Here is a 22,501-nt window from a genome sequence, read left to right as displayed (position 1 = left end):
CGGGGTTCAAGGCAGGGAGCAGGAGGTCACACAGCCATTCAGCACCAGCTATACAAAAGGGACTTTGCAGATGTTCATGTCCGTGTGCAGTAATCTCTCCCCCTGCCATGTGCCCCCCATTCCCTAAAACTAAACTCATGCTGCTTCATTATATCCTTCTATTAGATGAAATAGACAGTGTAAACCTTGTAGATTACTGCATCTTTTAAAATATACATTATAGGACTGTTAACTAAAACCCTGAGCACAGTTGGATCCACCGTGCTTCAGCAATAATGGATAATTTTGTATAAAGCTCTCAGGTGTCGCTATAGGGGTATATCATGCTTGCTCTTATAACAAAACAGTCTGCATTTTGGACAAAGCCAGATAAATTCAGCAAGATGAGTGGTTTAACCACTCTGGCGAAAAGAAACACAGATCAATCATGCCTTGTGAAATAAACACAACTGTTTGTTCTCTTCACCAACCAGAACTGCAATATGCTTCAAGGCATTGCATCAAAACCCGTGCACTCGAAAAATAAAGCAATTCAAAAAGAGCACAAAGATGCTTTGCTCGCCTGCCATAAAAGAACAAGTTTGTGTTACTGGCCCCCGATATTTCCTCCAGTTCCAGCATCGATTTTGGAGGAACTGTCACACTTCCCTTAATTTTACTGACATCTAGGGGGGCATGAAGACACACAAATCCTTTACCTTTCTTTAGTTACTACAAAATTCAACATTGCTAAAGTGTACTTTTATAGATTTGGTTTTTCATGCTAAGCACTTATCAAGGTGCATGACAGGCAGCAAAGGAAAGGCCACATGTTGTGCATTCATGAAATGTGCAGCTCATTGGTGTGAAGAAGAGAATACGAAAGATGGACAAAAATAAACCCTTTCAGCCAGGAGTGCCCTTATTCTTATAAATGCAAATCTTAAATGGCTTCTACACTGTTTTTTTTTTTTCCACTGTTATAGGAAGCTATACAACCGTGTTCAGTGCAAAATTAAATATACTCATAGTATATATTCCTTTACACCTCTTGATTTAAAGCTTTCAGATTATGATATTTTACTTGTAGTTGCTGGCCTTTTGCAATATATGTGAAATATATATATATATATATATATATATATATATATATATATATATATATATATATATATATATATATATCTTACATTCTCATGCACATGTACTATGTTTATTAAATTATTTATATTCTGTGTTGCTCAGGGTTATGGAGCCTATCCCAGCAACACTGTGGGTGAATCAGGTTTCAACCCTGAATGGGAAACACACCAACACTCACTCATCCTGAGGCAGCTTAGTGTTACTGACTACCCTAACTTGCACGTCTTTAAGATTTGTGTGTATAATCATCTGTCTCTCCATTTTCTAAGTCAGGCTCAGTTCACGTTTTTACTGTCACAAAGACTGGAGGCTAACCCAGCAAGCCTAGAACCAACAATGGATGGAGTGTGCTTTTCAAAAACTTGTTATGAAAGTATTTCATTCTCACAATGATAAGATCCTTATGTATGGGAATTCATATCAGATATCTCGATTGGCATTTAAAACACTTTCAGAAGGAGTTACTGTGTGATGTTGCACACATTCCATACTCTGAGAACCGTCAACCTGTTAATTTGCTATTAAAGCACAGTTATATTTGTAAGACTGGAGTTTTTCTTTCTTCATACATATTCAGTGCTGCTCAGTTTCAGTAATTAGATCTTTCAAAATTGCTAAAATACATTCTAGAATATATTGACATAGTATATTTACGACTTTTTCAGACAGTCAACTGAAATTGGACTTTGTCACATTGTGATATTTCTAAAATTGCCATTGCTTGACCTACAATTATTAGACAGATACATATATACACACACACACATATATTTTATATATATATATATATATATCCAGCCATCCATCCATTATCCAACCCGCTATATCCTAACTAAAGGGTCACGGGGGTCTGCTGGAGTCAATCCCAGCCAACACAGGGCGCAAGGCAGGAAACAAACCTCGGGCAGGGCACCAGCCCACTGCAGTGTATATATATAATATATATGTATATATTTGTATTAATTGTGAACTTGAACCCGGACATGACCACAGACAGACACGGATGCCAAATGTCCCAAAGAACACATTTTATTCTCAGTTCTTTTGCACAACATAGTGCACCAAGCAGCCACAATGCTCAGTCCTGTCCTTTTCTTCTGCCACCTCCACTCCTCACTCACAAACTCCGTCCTCTTCCACCCAACTTTGGCTCCCTGAATGGAATGAGGCGGCCCCTTTTATATTGCACCCGGATGTGCTCCAGGTGCTCCCTGATGACCTTCCTGCAACCGGAAGCACTCCGAGTGTACCTGGTTCCTGTTCCGGCAGCACTTCTTGGTGCTGGCTCTGGAACCATCCAAGTGCCCCCTGGCGGTGGCCATGGGTCCCTACAGGTTTGAACTGCCCAACTCCGTGGTTCTCATGTAATTCCGGAGTGCTGCCATCTTGCGTCCCAAGGTAGGAATTGCCCCTCTCCCGGTCCCCTGCTTCTCCAGGTCTTCCAGTGGGGTACGGTCCCTGACCGTCTATCACACTATAAATATGTTTGTGTGTGTGTGTGTGTATATATATATACAGTATAGATATCAGCTATGATCCTATGCTATGCAGCTTCATTAAACATACAAGTACAAAAATAAAAGTTGTAAGTAAAACATAAATGAATAATAAAAGCAAGTAATATGTGTGACCGCTAGGGGGAGCTCAGTAAATTGACAGTGTTGAGGCCTACTTTTGTTCACAGATAACAGAGTTACAGAATTGAGCATCTTAATGAAGTAAGGGCTTGTTAGGTGACTGAATAGCCAATCACTGATTATACAAGAAGAGACACCAGGAGTACTGTATATATATTATATATATATATATATATATATATATACTCTTAGAAATTTCTGCTGCTGCCCTTCCATTGCTCCTGTTTGTTTTTGTGGCACCATATGATCAGGAGGGCAGTCTCCTTTTTCACCTTTATGTGTTGTCTAATATTCTGGTATATTCAGGGTCCCTCTGCGATAAGACACTTGTTAAAGTTTTCATGCTGCCATGCAGTGCTTAGCCTTGTGTTCCCAGCTCATGTCAAACAAGGAAGCAAGTAAACCGTGACAGTGAAAATGAACATTTTTAATAGCATAGAAATGAAAATATCACATTGGAATACTCACCTTGCATCTAGCACTTAATCCAGAATACATTTCTGAACCGTGACACATTTTTAAATGAATTATATTAATACAAAAAGGAGGGATTTTTAATAAAATTGAGTACAAATGAAAACCTTTTTTAACACTAACTAGTAAAAGCATCATACGTCAAGGGCTAGTAAAGGCTGCGGGTATCATTAGTGTGACATGTTGTGTGAAGAGTTGAGTCTTGAGTATCAGTAGACCAGAAGCAGTGTGGATGATCAGAAGGAGCGTGATCCACAATTTAGGACCAAGAATTATAAAACATTTTTAGCACATCTGGGAACAGACAGGTAATCCAGTAGACCAGTTAAAGGCACAAGATCATCAAGTAGTGGCCCAGCACCACAAAGAGGATGGAAGCGTTTTCACTTTCACATTTGTCCAATCGGTATCTCAGTTCTTCAAGAAGAAATATAAACAGTAAATTATGTAGTTTTAAGAACAGTCTTTTGAAGTAATTTCTTAACCTTCAGTGCTTACCGGCAATTTCTGTTTTTTAAGTAAGTAAATTAAGCCTTATTTCACAATAGCTGTGGATATTCTGTGTGTAGCATGTTTATTTTGCATTAATATTTGAAAGTACAGTTGAAACTCTGAAATGTGAGAAAATCTGCCCTGGCACAGACCTGTGTGTGTTAGAGTGGCAGAAATGGATGGGCTGGACTAGAAAACAAAGAGAACACAGGGAGTACAGTGAAAGATCACAGAGATGGTGATTCCCCTGAGGAGTTTAATTACTTGTGAGTCTCAATGAAAGACCTGAAAGTTTCATTCAAAGAATTTTTCATTGTTGTCAAAAATGTCACCATTTTATGTTTACTGTGGAGAAAGTGTTTTCATTTATGGCAAAGTGGGAAAATATTTGTAGTGAAAGTGTTTGAAAGTACAAAATATTCTTTTTTTTTTTTAAATCATTATTTGAACCCTAATTTCATGAAAAAAAAATTTGTTCGTGAGCACTAAATGTTTCCCTCCTAAACTGGGAATGATAAATTGTTATCTGATTGACATAATCTGTAGGTCCACATATATGGGTGCTTGGACACATGCTACTGACATTTTGTGTTCCTAGCTCTTCTAGAAGGACAGATTTATGAATCTTCTCTCAAGGTGTTCAGTTTACAGATGTGCCAGGAATTGTGACTGTTCACTTTAGTATGTGGCACATACAATAAGAAGCAGATTATTATTCTGCTCTTTACTCAGCTTTCTTTACAGATCAAGAAAAAATGAACTGTGGCGGCGCCACATAACCGTAGGTGTTTTTCACTTTGCCATATTAAAAGATGGTCCTTTTTTAATGCTATACTGATGGATGAGCTGGAAGTTCATGCCAGTTATTTTTTTTTTTTTTACTTTCTTCTTTGCCAGTGCTTTTGCTACTGTACATGTGTTAGGTTTCAAACACTAGCAGGATTTAAAAGCATCTGTTGGATACTGACTAAACCCTAGAGACTGACTGCTCGACAGGGGTGGCAGCCTGCAAAAACACAGCTGCAGGCATTTTTCACAGGCATCCAGCAAAGTTTAAATGTCCCCAAGCGGAAGCTTGCTTGGCACCTTTCAACATTATATCATTTATCACAAATCAATTATAATATTCTTAGTATGTTTTCAATGGTCTGTACAATGTTACTGTGCATCACATCTTCGGTTTAATTTCATTACAGTATCTCTGCATTGTGTTCATGGTTAATGAGTTACAGTAGATTATAACATTTTTGTCATTCATATATATATATATATATATATATATATATATATATATATATATATATATATATATAATGTGATTTTTTAACTAAATCAAAGACAATAATTAAAAGTAAGTAAAACACTGAGGCCCATGCAACTGTTTTATTAGCTCAATGGCTCAAATACAGGGTAGAGACACATCCCAGCTGAACTGGGCACAAGGAAAGACCCATCACTGGGTGGGACTCACACTTGGGCACACACCTGCCAGGTCAGTTCAGAGCCAACAGTCAGCTATCATTAGGATGTGACAGGAAACTGGAATTACTGGAGGAAACAGACCTACCCCTCCGCCCCCCAGTGCGCCATTCCCAGACAATGTTGAATGTACAGTGATGGTGACCAGGTCAGGATTTACACTTAGAACTTCAGAGCTGTCAGGCTACTGTGCTGCCCAGAATCAGATCCGTCTCAAATCAAATACTCAGAGGTGGTACTGGTGGAAGTAGGCCACTTAGTGGGATTACTCCCTAGTATTACTGCTACTTTATCAATCTCGTAATCAAGTCTTAAATAATGGTGGCCTCCTTGTATCTCCAAGCCAGACCCCGGTTAGCCTTATTGACAGCTGAACTGACTTGAGCGGGGTGTGTGTGTGTGTGAGAGAGAGAGAGAGAGTCTGCCCTTTGGTGGATTGGCATCCAGTCCAGGGCTGATTTCTGCTGATGCTGGGATAGCAAGAAGCAGATTCACAACTGACTTGTAGTGGTATAAGCAAATGTAGAAAATGAATGAATTGTGTATACCTGTATGCTTGATATCGGTTACATTTTTAGGTGCATATTTCATTGAAATGCTTAAGTTTAGATTAACATAAAGGTATTTTACAATTTGGTCCTCGTTCAGTCAAACACATTATATCATCAGATTATATTAAGCTATTAAAATAACAGTTTCAAACCTTTAAAAAGATAAAACCATTGATACCAATTTGGCATTTTTAGCTTTAAAGTCATCTTTCTGTTTCTTTTCTGATCACATTGGTTACTAACGGTTGTTGCTGCTCATACCAACTCAAGGGTGTGGCAGTGGTGATGCGGTTGAACGTTTAGAGGACGTGGACAGTGAGCAGCACAATATAACGACACACATTCATTGATTTGTTTTTTGTTATATCCACAAGGGTAAGATAAAAAGCACCTTCAATGTGTTCCATTTTAGGAGCTGTACATTGTATGTAGAGTTCATTGTTCTTCAGGCCCTTTTGTCTTTGTTTGATAGTTTCCATGCCACACCAGCATTGACGTCCTGGCTTGAATACCAGTAGCTGGTGTCTGTGTGCAATTTGTACATTCTGTCCGCATCTGCCTGAGTTTTACCCCAGAACTCCAATTTCTCTCTCCTTCACAGATATATTAGATGCATATTAGGCGGAATGACAATTCTACAGTAGCTCTGTGTGGGTGAGTGGGCACTGTGATGGACTGGCACTCCTTCCACACTAGAGTCCACACTAGAGTCCAGCCTGACACCCAGTGCTGTTAGTGCAGTGCAGTGACCCTGAATTGGATTAGGCAGATTTGAAGATGTTATTCTGTGCTTCTTACGGATACATGACCACCATTCTGTGCCACCTTATCAGTTTGGGAGGCGTATTGCGAGGGTCAGAGACGGTTCTCTAGAACAGCAAGCACCATGGGCTGTTAATGAGGGCAGCTTGTGCTTTTGCCAAAAGGAGCCCCACCTCAGCTCTCTGTTCTCATCTGCCGACCTTCATTTCCTTCTACTTATGTCTGTTTTCCTTGTGAAAGTTGCTGTAAAAACATTTCTGAAAAGAAGTGGCAGATTCTTGTGGAGCTGAAGAGTTTTAGAAGTTCTCAGTAGTGACTACTGAATTTGAGTGCTGAAGGGAAGGGTATTACAATGATAATATTTGTAGTTATAAAATATCAAGATACCAAACAGCCTGGATTAAAGATCTAGACAAAGCCAAGTAAGCAGTTTTGAACACAAAAGGTACTTTGGACAGTTTACCTCCAACATGGGGTTACCTGTGTAAGCAGTGGACTTCCGGCCAGGAAGGAAAAATCAGAAAACATTTTGAAGGCAGCTAGTTCATGGCCTGAGGTGCAGAGTGCCATGGGATGGTGCCCTCTGTACTGTTGTGCTTCAGGTCAGTAATAAGATTCCCCTAATATGATCTGGTGAGGTTGTCCCCAAGGAGTTGTAGTATTGCTTGTGCTCCACACTCACTATTTTAAAGTGGCTGTGAATTGAAACCCAGAAGTGAAATTCAATAGGCAATTTAAAATGGTCTCCTGCTGCCAGAACTAATTGAGATTAGACTTGGGAGGAAGAGGAAAGGTGGCCAGGTAGTTCTGGAAAAATAAGAGTAAAAGTGCCTGAGTTGTGAGGAGACTGGAAACACAAGGGGCAAGCAGACTATGAATAATAATAAATAAAACATTTCTTATTCAAGTAGCTGTTCACCAAGTGCTTAGGGAATCCCTAGATGTGTTTTGTTGTGTTCTCCCCAGAGTCTCAACAAAACAGCACTTCAAATCTATACATCAGCCTGCGTCTGTCAGTCGACGTCAGGTTCAACAAGTGGGGCTTCATGATTTAGTGTAGTGCTGCTCATGGCACTTGTCTCCCTGCATGCACAATGTTTACAAGCGCAGTTTAGAACTGTAAAAGGAAGACATTGCAGGTCTTAGTGCCGTGTGGCTACAGCACAGAGGAGAAGGTATGAAAGTGTCAATGGACACCTCACCTCTTGGGAGCTGCTGGCCTCTCTTCTCACTGCCACTTCAGGACCCCCTTAGGCTGGTTTTTGAAATAAGCAGTCGTACTGCAAAGCCGCAGTCTTCATCAAATTAGAAAATGGCTCCCTGTCATCTCACAAAAGACCTCCACTGGGATGGATTTCCTTCATTATCTCTAATAACTGAGCATTACTTAACTGCATTCATAAGTCATAGATGTGAGTAAATGATGACGTCTTCATTTCTTACATCAGTAACCCTTTATGTTCTTTTCCACATACAACCTCCTAGTTTTGCATGTTTAGTCTGCATTAAGGTGCTGCCTTTCAGTCTCTGCATAGAGATGCTGTGCCTCTGTAAGCTGAGATGCTCGTCATGACAAGTGTACCTGCATGGTTCTCTTTTTTCAGCCTTGCTGCAATATGACAGTTATGACTTTTTTCTTTGTTTTTGCGCTGGAGAATGCTGTTTGTCTCTTTTTCAGCAATGGTATACCAGCTCAATGAATCTTATTGGCACATGGCTGACAGACCGAATGGACCTGCAACTTCACATTTATCAACTGAAAATTCTTATCAGGATTGCAAAGGTAACGTATGCAAAACTATTGTCGGTACAATGTAAAATAAGATCAAATACAAGGTTTATAAATGACCGCTCTCATTTCAAATGTTTTATTATTTTATATATACTTGGTATCATGATGCCGCAGTGTTTCTTCTGGTTTAATTCCTGACTCAGACATTGTCCCAAGTGAGCTTGCACATTCTCTGTGTTCTTATATGTTTTTAGTGGGTACTTCACTTTCCTCCAATTATAATTGATGTCACTTAACTGGAGTGATTCGAGAGGGTGAGAGGTGTGCCTTACAGTGGAACTGGTGGTGGTAGCATCACTAGAGCTCTGAGGGGGGGTCCTTTACTATGGAAGTAATTCTGGATAGAAATGCGCTCCACATGGTGAAAATGATCCAGGGCTTTATTTTTATTTTTTGGGATTACCCTAAAGAACTAATTAGGTTAAGAAAATTAATGGACGGACTTGACTTCTATCGTAAGAAGCCATGTTTGAAAGGTTGCATTAGGTCTAGGAATCCCTTGGAAGAGCTTAAAAAAAAGGTTTCATGGTAGTGCAGTGGTTTGCTCTGCTGTCTCCCAGACTTGGTGCCCTGGGTTTGAATCCCATAGCCATTCATCATCTATGTGGTGCTTACACATTCTCCCAGTGGGTGAGAGGGCCTCCTTCTTGTAACTTGGGGTTTCCAGAGTGGACTTGTCTAAATGATAAACTCCGGCCCCGTGGCACTGAATTGAAGTTTGGAATATGCTGTTCTGTGATGTTTTGCTGTGTCATTCATACATCTACATCCACATCATCAACACTTCTTATTCTTTTCTAACAACTGTTAAGTGTACCGTTAATGCTTGTTCTGACTCCACTCTCAGCTTTGGATCAGAACTTGGCCGCTGTGTCCGGGGTGTTATTTTCAGGGACAGTGCCATGACTGTACAGTAGTGTATTACAGTGACACTCCATTTAAATATACTGCCCTTTGTGAAGTGCTGCCAGTCTGATACCACTTGAACACCTGAGACTGACTGACTGCCCCAGCACCTTCAGTCCAAACACCTACCAAAAACAACGTTGACTTGGCTAACTGAGCTGATCCAAGGAAGTTAGCATTATTCTTACTGCCTTCAGTGGACACTCCTGTGTTAAACACTGTTAAAGCACTGTTAGTATATGATGAGTGTCTCTCCAAAGTTCAGTACGTAGTGCAATTTTATTTATCTTATATATATATCTTATATATAGAACAACAACAACATTTATTTATATAGCACATTTTCATACAAAAAAGTAGCTCCAAGTGCTTTACATAATGAAGAAAAGAAAAATAAAAGACAAAGTAAGAAATTAGAATAAGACAACATTAGTTAACATAGAATAAGAGTAAGGTCCGATGGCCAGGGTGGACAGAAAAAACAAAAAAAAACTCCAGACGGCTGGAGAAAAAAATAAAATCTGCAGGGGTTCCAGGCCACGAGACCACCCAGTCCCCTCAGCATTTTTTCACACCTGCATAAAACTTTTGCACAGTACTGTATATTATATATATATATTATAATCTATCTTAGATATATAGATATATATATATAATATAAGATAGATAGATAGATATCTATCTCTTCTGGTTCATCCTGCTTCCACTTCAAAACCGGTCCCGCCCACACGCAGCCAACACGGCATTTCTCGATTCCTATTCGTCCTCTTCCATGTCATGCACTGTACTGGCCTGCTTAGCGTAATACATCCAACAAGTACTCGAGGTGCTGCCACAACGGTAAAGTAGATTAACCACCTTTGCGGGAGCCACCTGTGTCTTTACAACACTTCTTACACAGCAAACATCATAAGCTAAAAATGATCGTGAACACATTCGAGAATACAACTCTTCTCTAGCGTTTGCTTCCATGGGTGCACAGATAACTCAACCTCCTGGCCACAGACCACACTGTTTTAAAATACACAGGCAAATTTATCACCAATTCTCTCCACTATACGCTAACACTTCTACCTCTCCAGGATATGGACAGTTGTATGTTTTTGACACAGCACAAGCTACTGAAGTACGCTTACAAAATAAAGCAAACTCTGCATGCGCGAAAATGTACTTCTCCAGCTAGATTCCATGCTCAGAACCATCAACCCCTTCGCTAAATCATACAAACACATGCATGAAATCGCTCAGTCCAATCCAACAGCATCTGTACGAATGGTTTTCAAGGAAACCCTTAAGCAGGATTTACGACGATACAATGCCCTGACATGTCACACCGATTTTGCAGCGATTTTTGTCGGAGAAGATGGCGAACCGCCTGCCGAAAGGGACATTTGCATCTATCCCATAGGCAACTCCTGTAAACAGATTTCCATGCTCAATATGAATTGCGATCCTGTGGTTTACACACTTTTATTCCCTTACGGAGGCATTGGCTATCACAAAGATTTACAACATGTTCCTGATAAAAGAACCGCCAAGCGAATAAGGCTTACTCAATGCCAATTTTACACGTACAGATTAGCAATGAGGAATACACTTAGTATTTTGCACTCCAGTGGCAAACTATTCCGACAGTACGTCATAGATGCGTATGTTAAAACAGAGGGCGCGCGTCTCAACTATCTCAGATTACATCAACAAGATCTGCGTTTTGAACTATCAGACGTACTGCAAGCAAACGCTGAAAATAACAACGTACGTGTAGGTAAAATGATCATATTACCGTCCACATTTCCAGGAAGTCCAAGATACAGTACATGCAACAAAACCATCAGGATGCCATGGCCATAGTATGTAAATTCAGAAAGCCTGATTTATTTATTACTTTCACATGTAATCCTGCTTGGCCGGAAATTCTACATGCACACTGCGTCTTTCAAGAAGTATTTATTTCTTCTTGATTTCTGAATTCCTTTCTCACTGTTTTCCATTCCTATTCTTACACTGCCGTATGCTACGGCGGACATCGGCTAGTATATGTGTATATATATATATATATATATATATATATATATATATATATATATATATTTAATATTTTATTAAAATCAAAAGACATTCCATACATGCAAGTCAAGTTTAACAAAACTGGTTTGCCACAAATCGATCGACCCATGAGAAAGAGAGCTAGGTCAGCAGAGTAGCACTTTAATAATAGTAAAAATATGTAAATAAATTAATAAAAATAGATAGAATAGATAAAGAGGGGAAAGAATCCATTTCCTCAATTTAAATGCTTATTCTAAAATGTTATTTATCAGATCCTGCCAGGTTTTGAAAAAGTTTTGTGCAGATCCTCTAAGTGAGAATTTGCTTTTTTCCGATTTTAGATAATACATAACCTCAGTTAGTGCCTTGTAACCAAATAATGCCACATTGAATATTTACTCACAAACTGTTTTACACTGAAGTCCTCTAATGAGAAACACAATTTTATCTAACACTATCATTCAGTTATTATGGCTCCCTTCTAAAGAATACACCAGGGTGCAGGTTTTGGTTGCCGTCCTTTTTCGTATTATGACTTGAACATGTCGTTTAATTGATTAGCTCTGTTACCTCGCAGGTCCACAGTACTTGGGTTCAGTTTGTGCCCAGTCGTAGCCAATGAGGGGTTTTCTCCCTGTGTATCTTACAGTATTCAGGCTTCCTTGCGGATGACAAAGTGCATGTTGGGATAATTAGCAGCTCTCAATTGGCTTGGTATCAGTGTGTGTGTTTCTGTCTTGTGTTTGAGGGACTAAACCATCCTTGGTGTCTTCCAGCCTTATTCCTCATGCTGTCAGGATTGTCCTCCAAATCCTGTAACATGAAAAGCTACTTTAGTAAAATAGATGGATTGATGTTAGCTGATTAGTTCATAGAAAGGGACAGCGGTGCAGGATGTATGTACAGTATGCAAGTGTACCCAAAAATTGGTGCCATCTTACAGATTTTGTTTCTGTTTTGCCCCCTGATCCTTAGCAGCACTGTAGTTAAGGGTATTCAGAAAACTGATGAATAGGTGACCTATTTACAGTATCTCTCTGCATTGTGCTACATTAGAAGTTCCTAGCAGTTTATTTATATTATATTATAGTTTATTTTCATTGAGGAAGAGAGGAGATTAAAACCTCTGAAACCCCCAACCTTATTTCATTCTAATATCTTGTAAAACAATTTCTTTATTAAGTATGCACACTTGCTATTCCACCACCAATCTTCTTATTAGATACATCAGAATGAATAAAGTAAAAAGAATTTCAAACTGTAGTAAATGAGCAAACACCCAACAACTTGGAATCACAGAGACTAACGTGGATTAAAACTATGAGAACTGGAGCCGGTGCCATCCTAGGAGTGGCACCCCATTGACAACTCTAACTGAAGTACACTGTAATTAAAGTAGGCTGTGGCTTACAAGATGGCCCGTGTCTCTGTGTCCCCAGACTAGCATTTCACTCACAGGCCTTCATCTGTGGACCATCTACCACAGAAATGAAATGCACTCCATGTGTCAGCCTTTATCACCAGTGTCTTCAGGGTTGGCCTGTGGCACTAATTTCACTGGAAAGTCCGTCATTTGTGAAATTGTAGACAGACAGCCTGTAGAGAGATATCCAGTGTAACGGGAGGTTTGATAAGATTGATGACCACCAGCCTGTATTGATCTTTGGGGTCAGAGGTACACATTTTGATGATCGTTTTAATGCATTTTGTGCACACAGCAGTTTTTACAAAACTACACCTGTCAGAGGTGCTGCTCTCAATGATGCAGTGACCGCCACTGAACAAGGGCTGTATTCTGGTCACCCGCATTTCAAATTGTGTTGAGTGACATGTAGACTCAGACCACATGGAATTGCCACATTGGTTTAATTTGCCCATCTATCCATTCTCTGAACCAAGGCAAAAGCTAACCATGAATGGGATACCAGTCCAGAATATGGCACAGTCCACCCATGAACTTAACACGCAAATCTTTGTCAGATGGTGAAAACACACTGACATGGAGAGAATGTGCAAATTCTACACAGGCCGTCCATGGACTGGGATTTGAAGGTAACAACGCTGATCAATGGTGTATTCAGTTTTCATTTATTTGTCTATTTTTTCCCATGAAAACAGTGCTCCCACACCTCAAGTGTCATTTACAATCCACTGAAAATACATCCTTTCTTTCGCTCCTTTGAACACCAGCGTGTTTCTGCCAGCTGTCAGTAAAGGATGTGTCCCAGAGATCATTTACAGGATGCAAATCCAAATTATTCTTGGAATTAATTGAAGCAGTTCTGCATACAATAGATCTATTAGTTCGACTGTAAGGGGTCACAGAGGTGACATAACATGCCCTGAAAGCAGAAGTTCGTACTTAGATATGCAATAAATATTTCAGTGTGAATTCATGGTGGTGCTTTGAAGAGCAAAATTCAGAAGCACAAGCTGCATAGTCCTTTTTTGTTCATTCTGTCAAAGATATACAGTAGCTAATTGTATGGATTGTGTGCTATTGCAGCATTGTGACTTCAAAATGTGCTTCTGGTTAGCGGCACTACTTTTATACTTTAAACACATCTGCAAAATGTTCAATGCTCTGTCTGACATTATTGCTTTAGCAGTCTTCTCAATTCAAGCTGCAATAATGAAATGAATATTAAAAAAGTAATTTACTCACACAACAATAATTGAACCATTGTATACGCCTAAGACATATACCTTCTTTGTCAGAACACTGTAGGGGGCCCTCATAAATGGACTCTAAACCCAAGGGAGACCCAAGGAAGCTCCGTCCAGCATGAAGCGCTAGCTAGAAAGGTCGCTCCAGTTACAGGGCCGCGTTAAAGTCACAGCAACATCAACACGGACCAGTCACGACACAAGCCATCATTTTATTCTTAGTTGTGTTAAAGAGTCTTTCAGCACAAATCCAGAGTCCGCCTCGGTCAGGAGACCCAAGATCAAAAGTGACGGTGCGGAGGTTCAGAGTACGTGAGGTGATGAAGCAGATCGACAGCTGTGATGCTCCAGTGGTGAGGGGCTCAGATGTCAGTGTGGTATCACTTTCTGTAACCTTAAGATAATAGTGTAGTAGTAGTAGTTGTGTCTGTCTAGGAGATTGAGCTGCTCATTTCTAGAAATCACAGGAAAACCAGGAACCTTCTCAACAGGTCTACTGGCAAAACCTGAGAAATGCTTTCCCATACATTTATGAGCAAAAGACTGAAGACAAATGGAAGTAATGCAAACAAATGTAAGCACTCTAACATAATAATAATATTAATACTAAATAAAATATTTTTTGTATATAAAGGAGTAGTATTTCATAAGTGAGTGCAAAGCTTATTAAGTAATCACACTAATGTGCTAAACTTCATTACACTTCACTACTGTCTACATGAGTATTAAAACACGGGATTTGTCTTAGGGAATGTTAAACAGAAGAGCGAGAGCAAAAAGTACAAAAAATGGTAAAAGTGACATAATGCCACCCAAGAAGAGTCCCTGATTGCCACATTGAGAGGCTGGTCCATTTACCCAAAATATCATACATGCATTCCTTGCTCACCTTTTACCATCAGCTGATCCCTGGCCCAGTGCTCACCTGCCAGCCGCCATTCCAGAGGCTGTTTGTCTTAAAAGGGTTTACAAGTCCTGGGCAACGTCACTGTCATGGCACATTCAGCAGAGAGGGACCAAAATCAATGTTGGGAAGTGAACTTTGAAAGGATGAGTTCTGTTGTAGTACCACCTCAGAGCCACAGCAATGACAACAACATTTACATTTCAACACAAATAATCATTTTGTACTTCGCTTGTTTAAAATAATCATTCAGTGAGCGATCCGTGTCACTGCTGGAATGGGACACCCATTAAAATGCAGCTGTCAGCTGAGGTGCTCCTGGTACTCGGGCTGTTATCATCTCCAGGTGCTGTCAGACGTTTACAGAGGACCACAATTTAAAACTCTCGGTGTCAAGCAGGTCGAGAGGCTGTGAGGTTTTCAAGTGCCAGGGTGTGCTTGCATTTTTGTAATTTTCAGATTATTTTGTTTTGGTATAGTAAACCAATTTACTGTCTTAACTAAGCGTTTTGCCCCCTTCTTCTAGAAATCTTTGGGTTCAAAGAACTTTGTTGACATTTCCATTCATGTTTTGTAGCATAGCCCACCTGTTAGGGGGTTGCCTTGACTCACTGGCAATGTTCTTACTCCCAGTGCATTTACCACCATTATCAGGTTATCTGATGGCCTGACTCCTGTCCCACATTGCCTACCATTGCTTGCAGTAGCAAATGCTTCACCGTAGGTCCTGTGGTGTTAAAAATGACTTCTTTGACTTGTTTGTTAAACAGCATGTGCTTGTGCCATGACAGCATCCTGCCTTATTCGTGGAGACAGGTGTCCTTTACCTCAGTTTAATGGCGTGGGTGAAAAAGTGGAGACTCCTGACCTTTTACAAATCCACTTACAGTATTTATTACTGGGATGCAGAAATCCTTAGGCTATTAATGTAAAGTAATAGTAATTTAACCAGGAAAATTGCTTTTTTGTTTAGGGGCCTCTGCACAGTAAGTTATGTGTCTTCCTTGTCCTCCCTATTCCTGTTAGTTTAAATAGCTAGATGTGCTTATGAATGTGAATGTTTTATCTTTGTAAATCTGTGTATGTACTTTCAGCTTTTCCTCAGACAAGTGCCCTGTATTCAAGTAAAGTGAATTCAGTGGAATGCTTGAGGCTGTTTTACTAGACAGCTTTGCCAAAACGAATCTGCATTAACAAAATGAGAAATAAGAGCAGAGCATTTTATATGATGCCATTCACAGAGGACTGCACAAACCACCGAATTCAAAATCAATATGTGAATTCAGTCCAACACAGAACTAAAGAAAAGGAAAACAACCAGAATACAACAGAAACAGAAACTCTGAGGGCGGCCCATAGTCCTCACGTAAAAGAAAAACAAACATCTTGATAGGAGAGAGTGACTGGTACTGGGCATTCTTACTGGGTATACAAGCGGGCAGGCCAAGTTCTCTGGCTCTCTTCTTCTGTGGGTTATTTGGCTTCTTTGTGTTTCAAATAAAGGGCCACTGCGTGGGTAGAGCTGCTGCCTCATGGATCCAGTGTTCAAGGGTGGAGGCCCAGGCCTAGTCACTGTCTGTGTGGAACGTTCATGTGTCTACATGGTCTTCTCTCAGATCTCAAACACGTGGATTAATTGCTAATTCTGAACTGGCCGGATTTGTGAGCATGTCCTGCGATGGACTGCCATCCCATCCACGTCAGGTTGTTAGTTCACTCCTGATGTTATAAGAATTGGCCTTGGCTCCCCACAACCATTTTTCAATAAACTGCTTGATGGGATCCCATTAATAAAATGAATGTCTTCAGCTTCTAGATTTCAGTTTTTGGCTCTTTAAAAAGTCTTTTGATAATTATACCAGCACCCTGCTTTCTGGACCTTATGAAGGAACCAATAATGGAGGCTGTTATACCCGTAATATTCTGTTTTTTCCCAAATATATTCTGCTCTTAGTAACAGATCTAAGGCGTGATGTTTGATTTTCTGGTAGGTTCCTTTTTTTCTCTTTAATCCTAATATGAAGTCTACAGAATATGAGTTTTGTATTCACCCATCCATAGTAACCTAACACCCTCATACCCCGCTGAATTTAGTTTAGGATGTACATGTATGATGGAAGGCGACATTTCCACCACCTTGAGCAGGGTCAGGTGTAATAGGACGTGCACTGCAGCAGGTCTCTGAGCCATTGGCACTGCACCCCCACAGCCCCCTCAATGTCTTCCCATTGTGTTTTGTTTTTCCCTCCAGGTGCTCTTCTTTCCTGTCTTATCTCAGAGACGTGTATAATAGTAACTTGAAATTGTCCCGGCATGACTCCGTGTCTGTCTGTCTGTGTGTGTGTGTGTGAATCTGTCCTAATGTGGACTGGCTTCCTGTCCTGAGTTGGTTCCTATCTTGCATTTTGTAATACCTGTTACAAGGAAGGGTTAAGAAATGAATACAAGGTTTAGACAATACGTGTGTTACACACCACAAAATACGAAGGATGTGTACATAATACAGTTACACTTTCAAATAGAATTGTTTCAGGGCAAAGGCCAAATCCCTCTTTTTGTAAAGCATACACTAACCCAGTATAGATACAGTATATAGCATACATGACAATGACAACACATATCAGCGTCACTTCATTATGTTATTGTCAAACCACAAAACACTACAAACATTCAATAAACAAGACACATAGAGAAACCCCATTGCGAGCCGGCACACACTCGACGCTCAGAATGCTTAAGCGCACACATCAAGGCTGCCATGTGTTCCCGGCTCTCTCTTTTGTCACGTCCTCTGAGCACACCACCAGAAATGAATGTGACGTGTGTGTGAGATGCATTTCCAGCAAAAATTGGGGTGACGGGTGTACAAGTTTTTGTTTACCATCAACATCTCCATACTGACGAACATGCCCATCAGAACAGCTGGCATCAAATCGCCCGCTCTTTGGAAGTGGATGTGTAAACGTGTAACACGAAATGGAAGGATATGCAAGACAGATGTGTCCGTGCAAAGAGGAAAATGCCTGAGAAAAGAAATGTGGATTCGGCCATTGCAAGGCAACACGGTGTGACGGCAAGCTGTATTGCAGCTTCAACAAGATCAATGTGTGGGCTTCAGTATTTGATGAATGGTCCGATGCAGTGAAGCAAATCATCAAACCTAAAATACTGACACACAAAAGTGTTTATTTCTTCATTTCTTTCATGGGCAATACAAGCGTCGCATATCCCCCATCCTAATGCTGTGATACAGTTACATACCTCACATACCATCTTCTGCACTTTCACAACAGCATCTCACACTGCCCCCTGGTGGAATCTTCCACATTTACATCAAGTATGCATACAAGTACAGTTATAGCATCAGCAAGCACACATGTTGCATAGCGTCAAATATGTCCTGGTCCTAAGATGTACAGCAGCAGTTTCTTAAAGTCTAGTCCTCCGTATGAAAATTATATTGCTACAGCTACTATACTTTACTATACTGATACTCTACATACACACTGACTATTTATATTAACCAAATGAGCAGGATCCATGTACTGTATGCAAGTCCCCTTTATAGCCTGCTGAGACAGCATCAAGCTCCTTCAGACCTGCCCAGGATGTCAACTTCCACAGAACAGCTTCCAACCTGCCCTGATTCCATGGCTGCACATGCACAGGCTGCACAAACCGTTGTTGATAAGTCACTTACGGGAGCGAAAATGTTTGGATACAAATATAAGAAAAAATCATAACAAAACTGAAACGCTACGTGATGAGTACATTGTGATGTGATATTCGTGAGCAGCACCCACCAGTGTTCAAGAAGCAAAAACTTTGTTGTGCAGTGAAATCAACAGCCCTTCAAACAGATTAGCGAGTTCCTATCAGTTCCTCTCCCAGATTGGACCCCACTGTCTTCAGAAGCAACGCTCCACTCCCATCCTGAAGGACCACTTTATGTTTTCTGTAATCCCACACTCTCTTTAAATGTGTGACAATAAGGAATGACTTTCTGTCTATTCATTACTCCATGTTTGGATTTTACTTTTATTTGACCCCAAGCAGAAATTAAAATTTTACAAAAAACTTTCTAAAATAAATGAATTTCAAAAAAATCAAAGAGCAAACAACATCCCAAAACCTTCCCCCCAAAAATCAGACATCAGATCAGCTTGGATGACCTGCTCAGTTTCTAGCGCAGCTTTATATGTAAAGTCGTTAACATCTGGATAGAGCAGCTCGCGCTCATCGTGTCCATGAGTGGATCATGCCTCAGTGACACACGGGATTCCTTGTTTGAAGTCTCCAACATTCAGAATGATTCATCATTAGGATATCGGTACAGAGTGAATCATTTCTGTTGCTGAGTCTGCCAGGATGTTGCCCCTTACTCTCCTGGGCAGTGACTTGGACAAATTCAGTCAGCATTTCAATGTCTGGATTTCTCATTTTAGTATTAATTGTACTGTCCTCCATTTTTTTCACCATTGTTCATTCCCATAAATCTCCAGTCCCCCTTTCTGCTTTTTCTACTCGGTCTGATGAAACCCGTCCAGCATTAATATTGCATCTGAAATAAGAGGTGTAAGCCGATACTCCACAGAACCCAAACTTGTCATAAGTCGCTTTGAGATCTAACAGTTCAAACAACTTGTGTGAAAGCAATCAAACATTTGTCACTTTATGAAAGTATGTTGGGGGGCAAAACCTTTTAAGGAAACAAACCCAACTAACACATAACATTACGCAGAGTATTCTGGCTATAAGGTGTACACATTACACAAATGTACTGCTGGTACACGTGTTATTTTCAGCTAATGAAACATCAGGGCACAAACAAGATAGGCGAGTTCTGTCCACCCCTACATCCATTATGGAGCTGGATTACTCCAGTTCAGAGTCCAGAGCCCACCTCGGCAGTGTTAACTGAAAGGCAGGAGTCCAACTCTGGATGGGGTGGCAGTCCATTACAGGGCACATACCCACAGTCACTCGTGTTGGTCCAGTTTAAAGTTGCGTAGTAACGGCTGGTTAGGTTCATTGTTTGTTTGTTGTCAGTTGGTTCAGCGTGAGTGGCGGTGGGCTCTGCCATGGACTGGTACACCACTCTGGGCTTTTTCCTAACTTCCTTCCTACAAACTCCACACAGATACTGGCTGGGGCAGAATTGAAACCCAGGACAGCAGCACTAGTGACTGCACACCCATCCCTGTCAGCAGTTTGTAAAAGCTTTAAAAAAAAAAAAAACCCGAAATGTAATATACTCACGTCATTTCTTTTTCTTGTCCTTCAGAAAAAATACAGGGATTTCCGGCTACAGGGAGTTCTCGACTCAACCTTAAACAGCAAGATGTATGACACCGTTCGTAACAGACTGACGCTGGAGGAGGCCACGGCCTCTGTGAGCGAAGGAGGTGGCCTCCAAGGAATAACAATGAAGGACAGTGACGAAGAAGATGAGGAGGACGACTAGATCACAAGTCCTGACGCCCCACCTTTGACTTAGTATGGTTACCAATGCATGTACCAACTCTGTTGTTCAGTTAGCCACTTTAGCAAATTTCTGTCAGCTCTAAAAATGCCCATGATGGTAATGTAAGAAAAAAAAAAAAAAATAACAAGAAAAATGACATTTTAGCTGTGTGATAACCAAGTTAGCACCAAACTCTGACTCATTGATTTCGAACTTCATTTCTGTATGTTTCCAAGCAATATGGAGTACCATTTGTTTGACGATGTTCAGTGAGATATTAGGAATACTGCTAGGTGTGTCCCTGTTAAATGCAAACCTCTATGGAGCTTCAAACACATTCTGTACATACTTTGATGGTTCTTTGTTGTGAAGATGAGTGACTAGGCTCTTATTTGTTACATTCGTTTCTTACGTGGATGCCATTCAACAACAACACTGAGAAGGCCCCTTGACAATAAGAGAGAACACATTTTCAAATTTGATTTTTTTTTTTAATAGCTTGTTTATTTTTAGATTTAGTTTTCCGGTTGGCCTGACTCCGTTTTTATCTCCCAGACTTTTCTTTAAATGGGTTGGTATTTTAGAAACGAAATGTCCTCGTTGCTTCATTCTGTCCGAGACGAGTGGAGCGGCTTTCCTTTTTACACGACGCTTTTCAGTCACCCCGAGTTTAGATCACCGTAACAAGAAACTGAGAAGAAGAAGAAATAATAATAATAATAAAAAAAAAGACTTCTTCCTCAATGTTGTTTTAACCATTCCAGGAAAATTATAATAAAAAAAAATAATGTGTTTATAATCTTTGTGTTCCAATTGCATAAAATGTCGGGTATTCTTTTTGTTTCCCTGTTGTTTTGTATATATGACGCTGTACATTGCATTTGAAGCATTAGCTGCATGTCCTTGGGCTTAGACCTTCTCCTGAAGCTTTGATTTCTGTGTCATGTAGCTGGTGAATTCATCTCGCTTCTGCCTTACAAAAGCCTACAGTTGTAATATGCAAGGACTGTGGCCTCTCAATAAAATAACTGTACAAATATACCACAATTGTCCTGGATCATTGTAACAAAGCGCGTATTGAAATGCGAGGCCAAAGAAGTTGAAGACGTGAGGATCCAAATCTTATTTGGTGTTCTTACTTGTGTGTAATTGTAACAAACACAAAAAGAGAAAAGCGAAACGAATAAACAGGGACCTTACAGATGTGCGATGTGTGAGCGGACGACGAGTGTAGTTAGGGTTTATTGTGCCCTCAGTGCCACACGGACAGAGCAGAGTGAAGCTGCTAACTGCGGGTGCTGTACCCAGGATGTCTACTTTGGTCAGGCACTTTGTTTAGGTGACTGTTAACTACTTCATATATGGTTTCACAAAATTGATGCTGAAATACATTTTGCAGGCGATTCTGTAATTGCAAAATGCACAACTCACCAAAAGTTTTTGAGGGGTACAAAAATCGAAGAATGTTCCCCCCTAAAGCCTTGTTGTCACTCCTGCATACCTGAGCTCTGGTCTGTGACTGCCCGATGAGGAGTGCAGCACGGTTTTTAAAGGCATACCGTCGTGCACATTCTTGTGTTTTCTTCAGAGCATGGGGCTCAAAAGAGTAGAAAGAGCAAACGTGAGGAGCCCATTCAGGCCATCGGGCTCATTTGTTTAGCATATGGCTGTAAGGCGGCGCTTCTTAACCTTTCTGAGTCACAGACCCCTTTAAGAATCTGATGAAAGGACCCCCTTTCCCCAGAAATATTCACATAAACACAACTTTGCATGCAATGAATATAATGGACTTTATTTATCGAGATTTGATGGCCTCATACATATATGACATACACAGAGGATTATTAACCTTTAAAGTAAACAAACAATCTGCAAAAAGTAACGGCCACTCGTTCTAATTATGAAATACAATTCTGTTGTGCAAATTAAAGCACATCTGCTACAACACTACTCCATTTTCTACTGCCATTACTACTACGTCTACTCTAAATCAGCAGTACCAGGCTGTGTCTACTCTCTATATAGAAAATCCTAAGCCTAAAAGTGCAACGATTTTATGTCACGTTTTTTGTCACACTTTAAATCGGCTTATTTTAAAACCTACATATATGTTTGGTATCATTCTCTTCAGAATTTATCAAACTTTAATATGATGGTGTTAGATTTTCACATTCTTATTCCATTTTTAAATTATGAAATATC

At 40.2% G+C, this 22,501-nt stretch overlaps 1 protein-coding gene across 9 annotated transcripts in view; it reads left to right on the top strand.

Annotated features, from left to right (window-relative positions):
- The window catches only part of cadpsa (Ca2+-dependent activator protein for secretion a), a 366,374-nt gene extending 345,034 nt beyond the window's left edge, over positions 1 to 21,340 (top strand). For all 9 annotated transcript variants that reach the window (XM_051921196.1, XM_051921193.1, XM_051921192.1 and 6 more), the window contains 2 exons: positions 8,196 to 8,300; positions 20,120 to 21,340. In XM_051921196.1, coding sequence (XP_051777156.1) covers positions 8,196 to 8,300; positions 20,120 to 20,299 — 285 coding nt within the window. In that variant the 3' untranslated portion in view covers positions 20,300 to 21,340. The remainder of the gene's footprint in view (positions 1 to 8,195; positions 8,301 to 20,119) is intronic.
- The last annotated feature ends 1,161 nt before the right edge of the window (positions 21,341 to 22,501 follow it).

The sequence above is a fragment of the Erpetoichthys calabaricus genome, chromosome 18 (assembly GCF_900747795.2).
Source record: "Erpetoichthys calabaricus chromosome 18, fErpCal1.3, whole genome shotgun sequence".
NCBI lineage: Eukaryota > Metazoa > Chordata > Cladistia > Polypteriformes > Polypteridae > Erpetoichthys > Erpetoichthys calabaricus.
The sequence above is the reverse complement of the archived record's forward strand: the minus strand, read 5'-3'. Positions and strand labels throughout refer to the sequence as shown.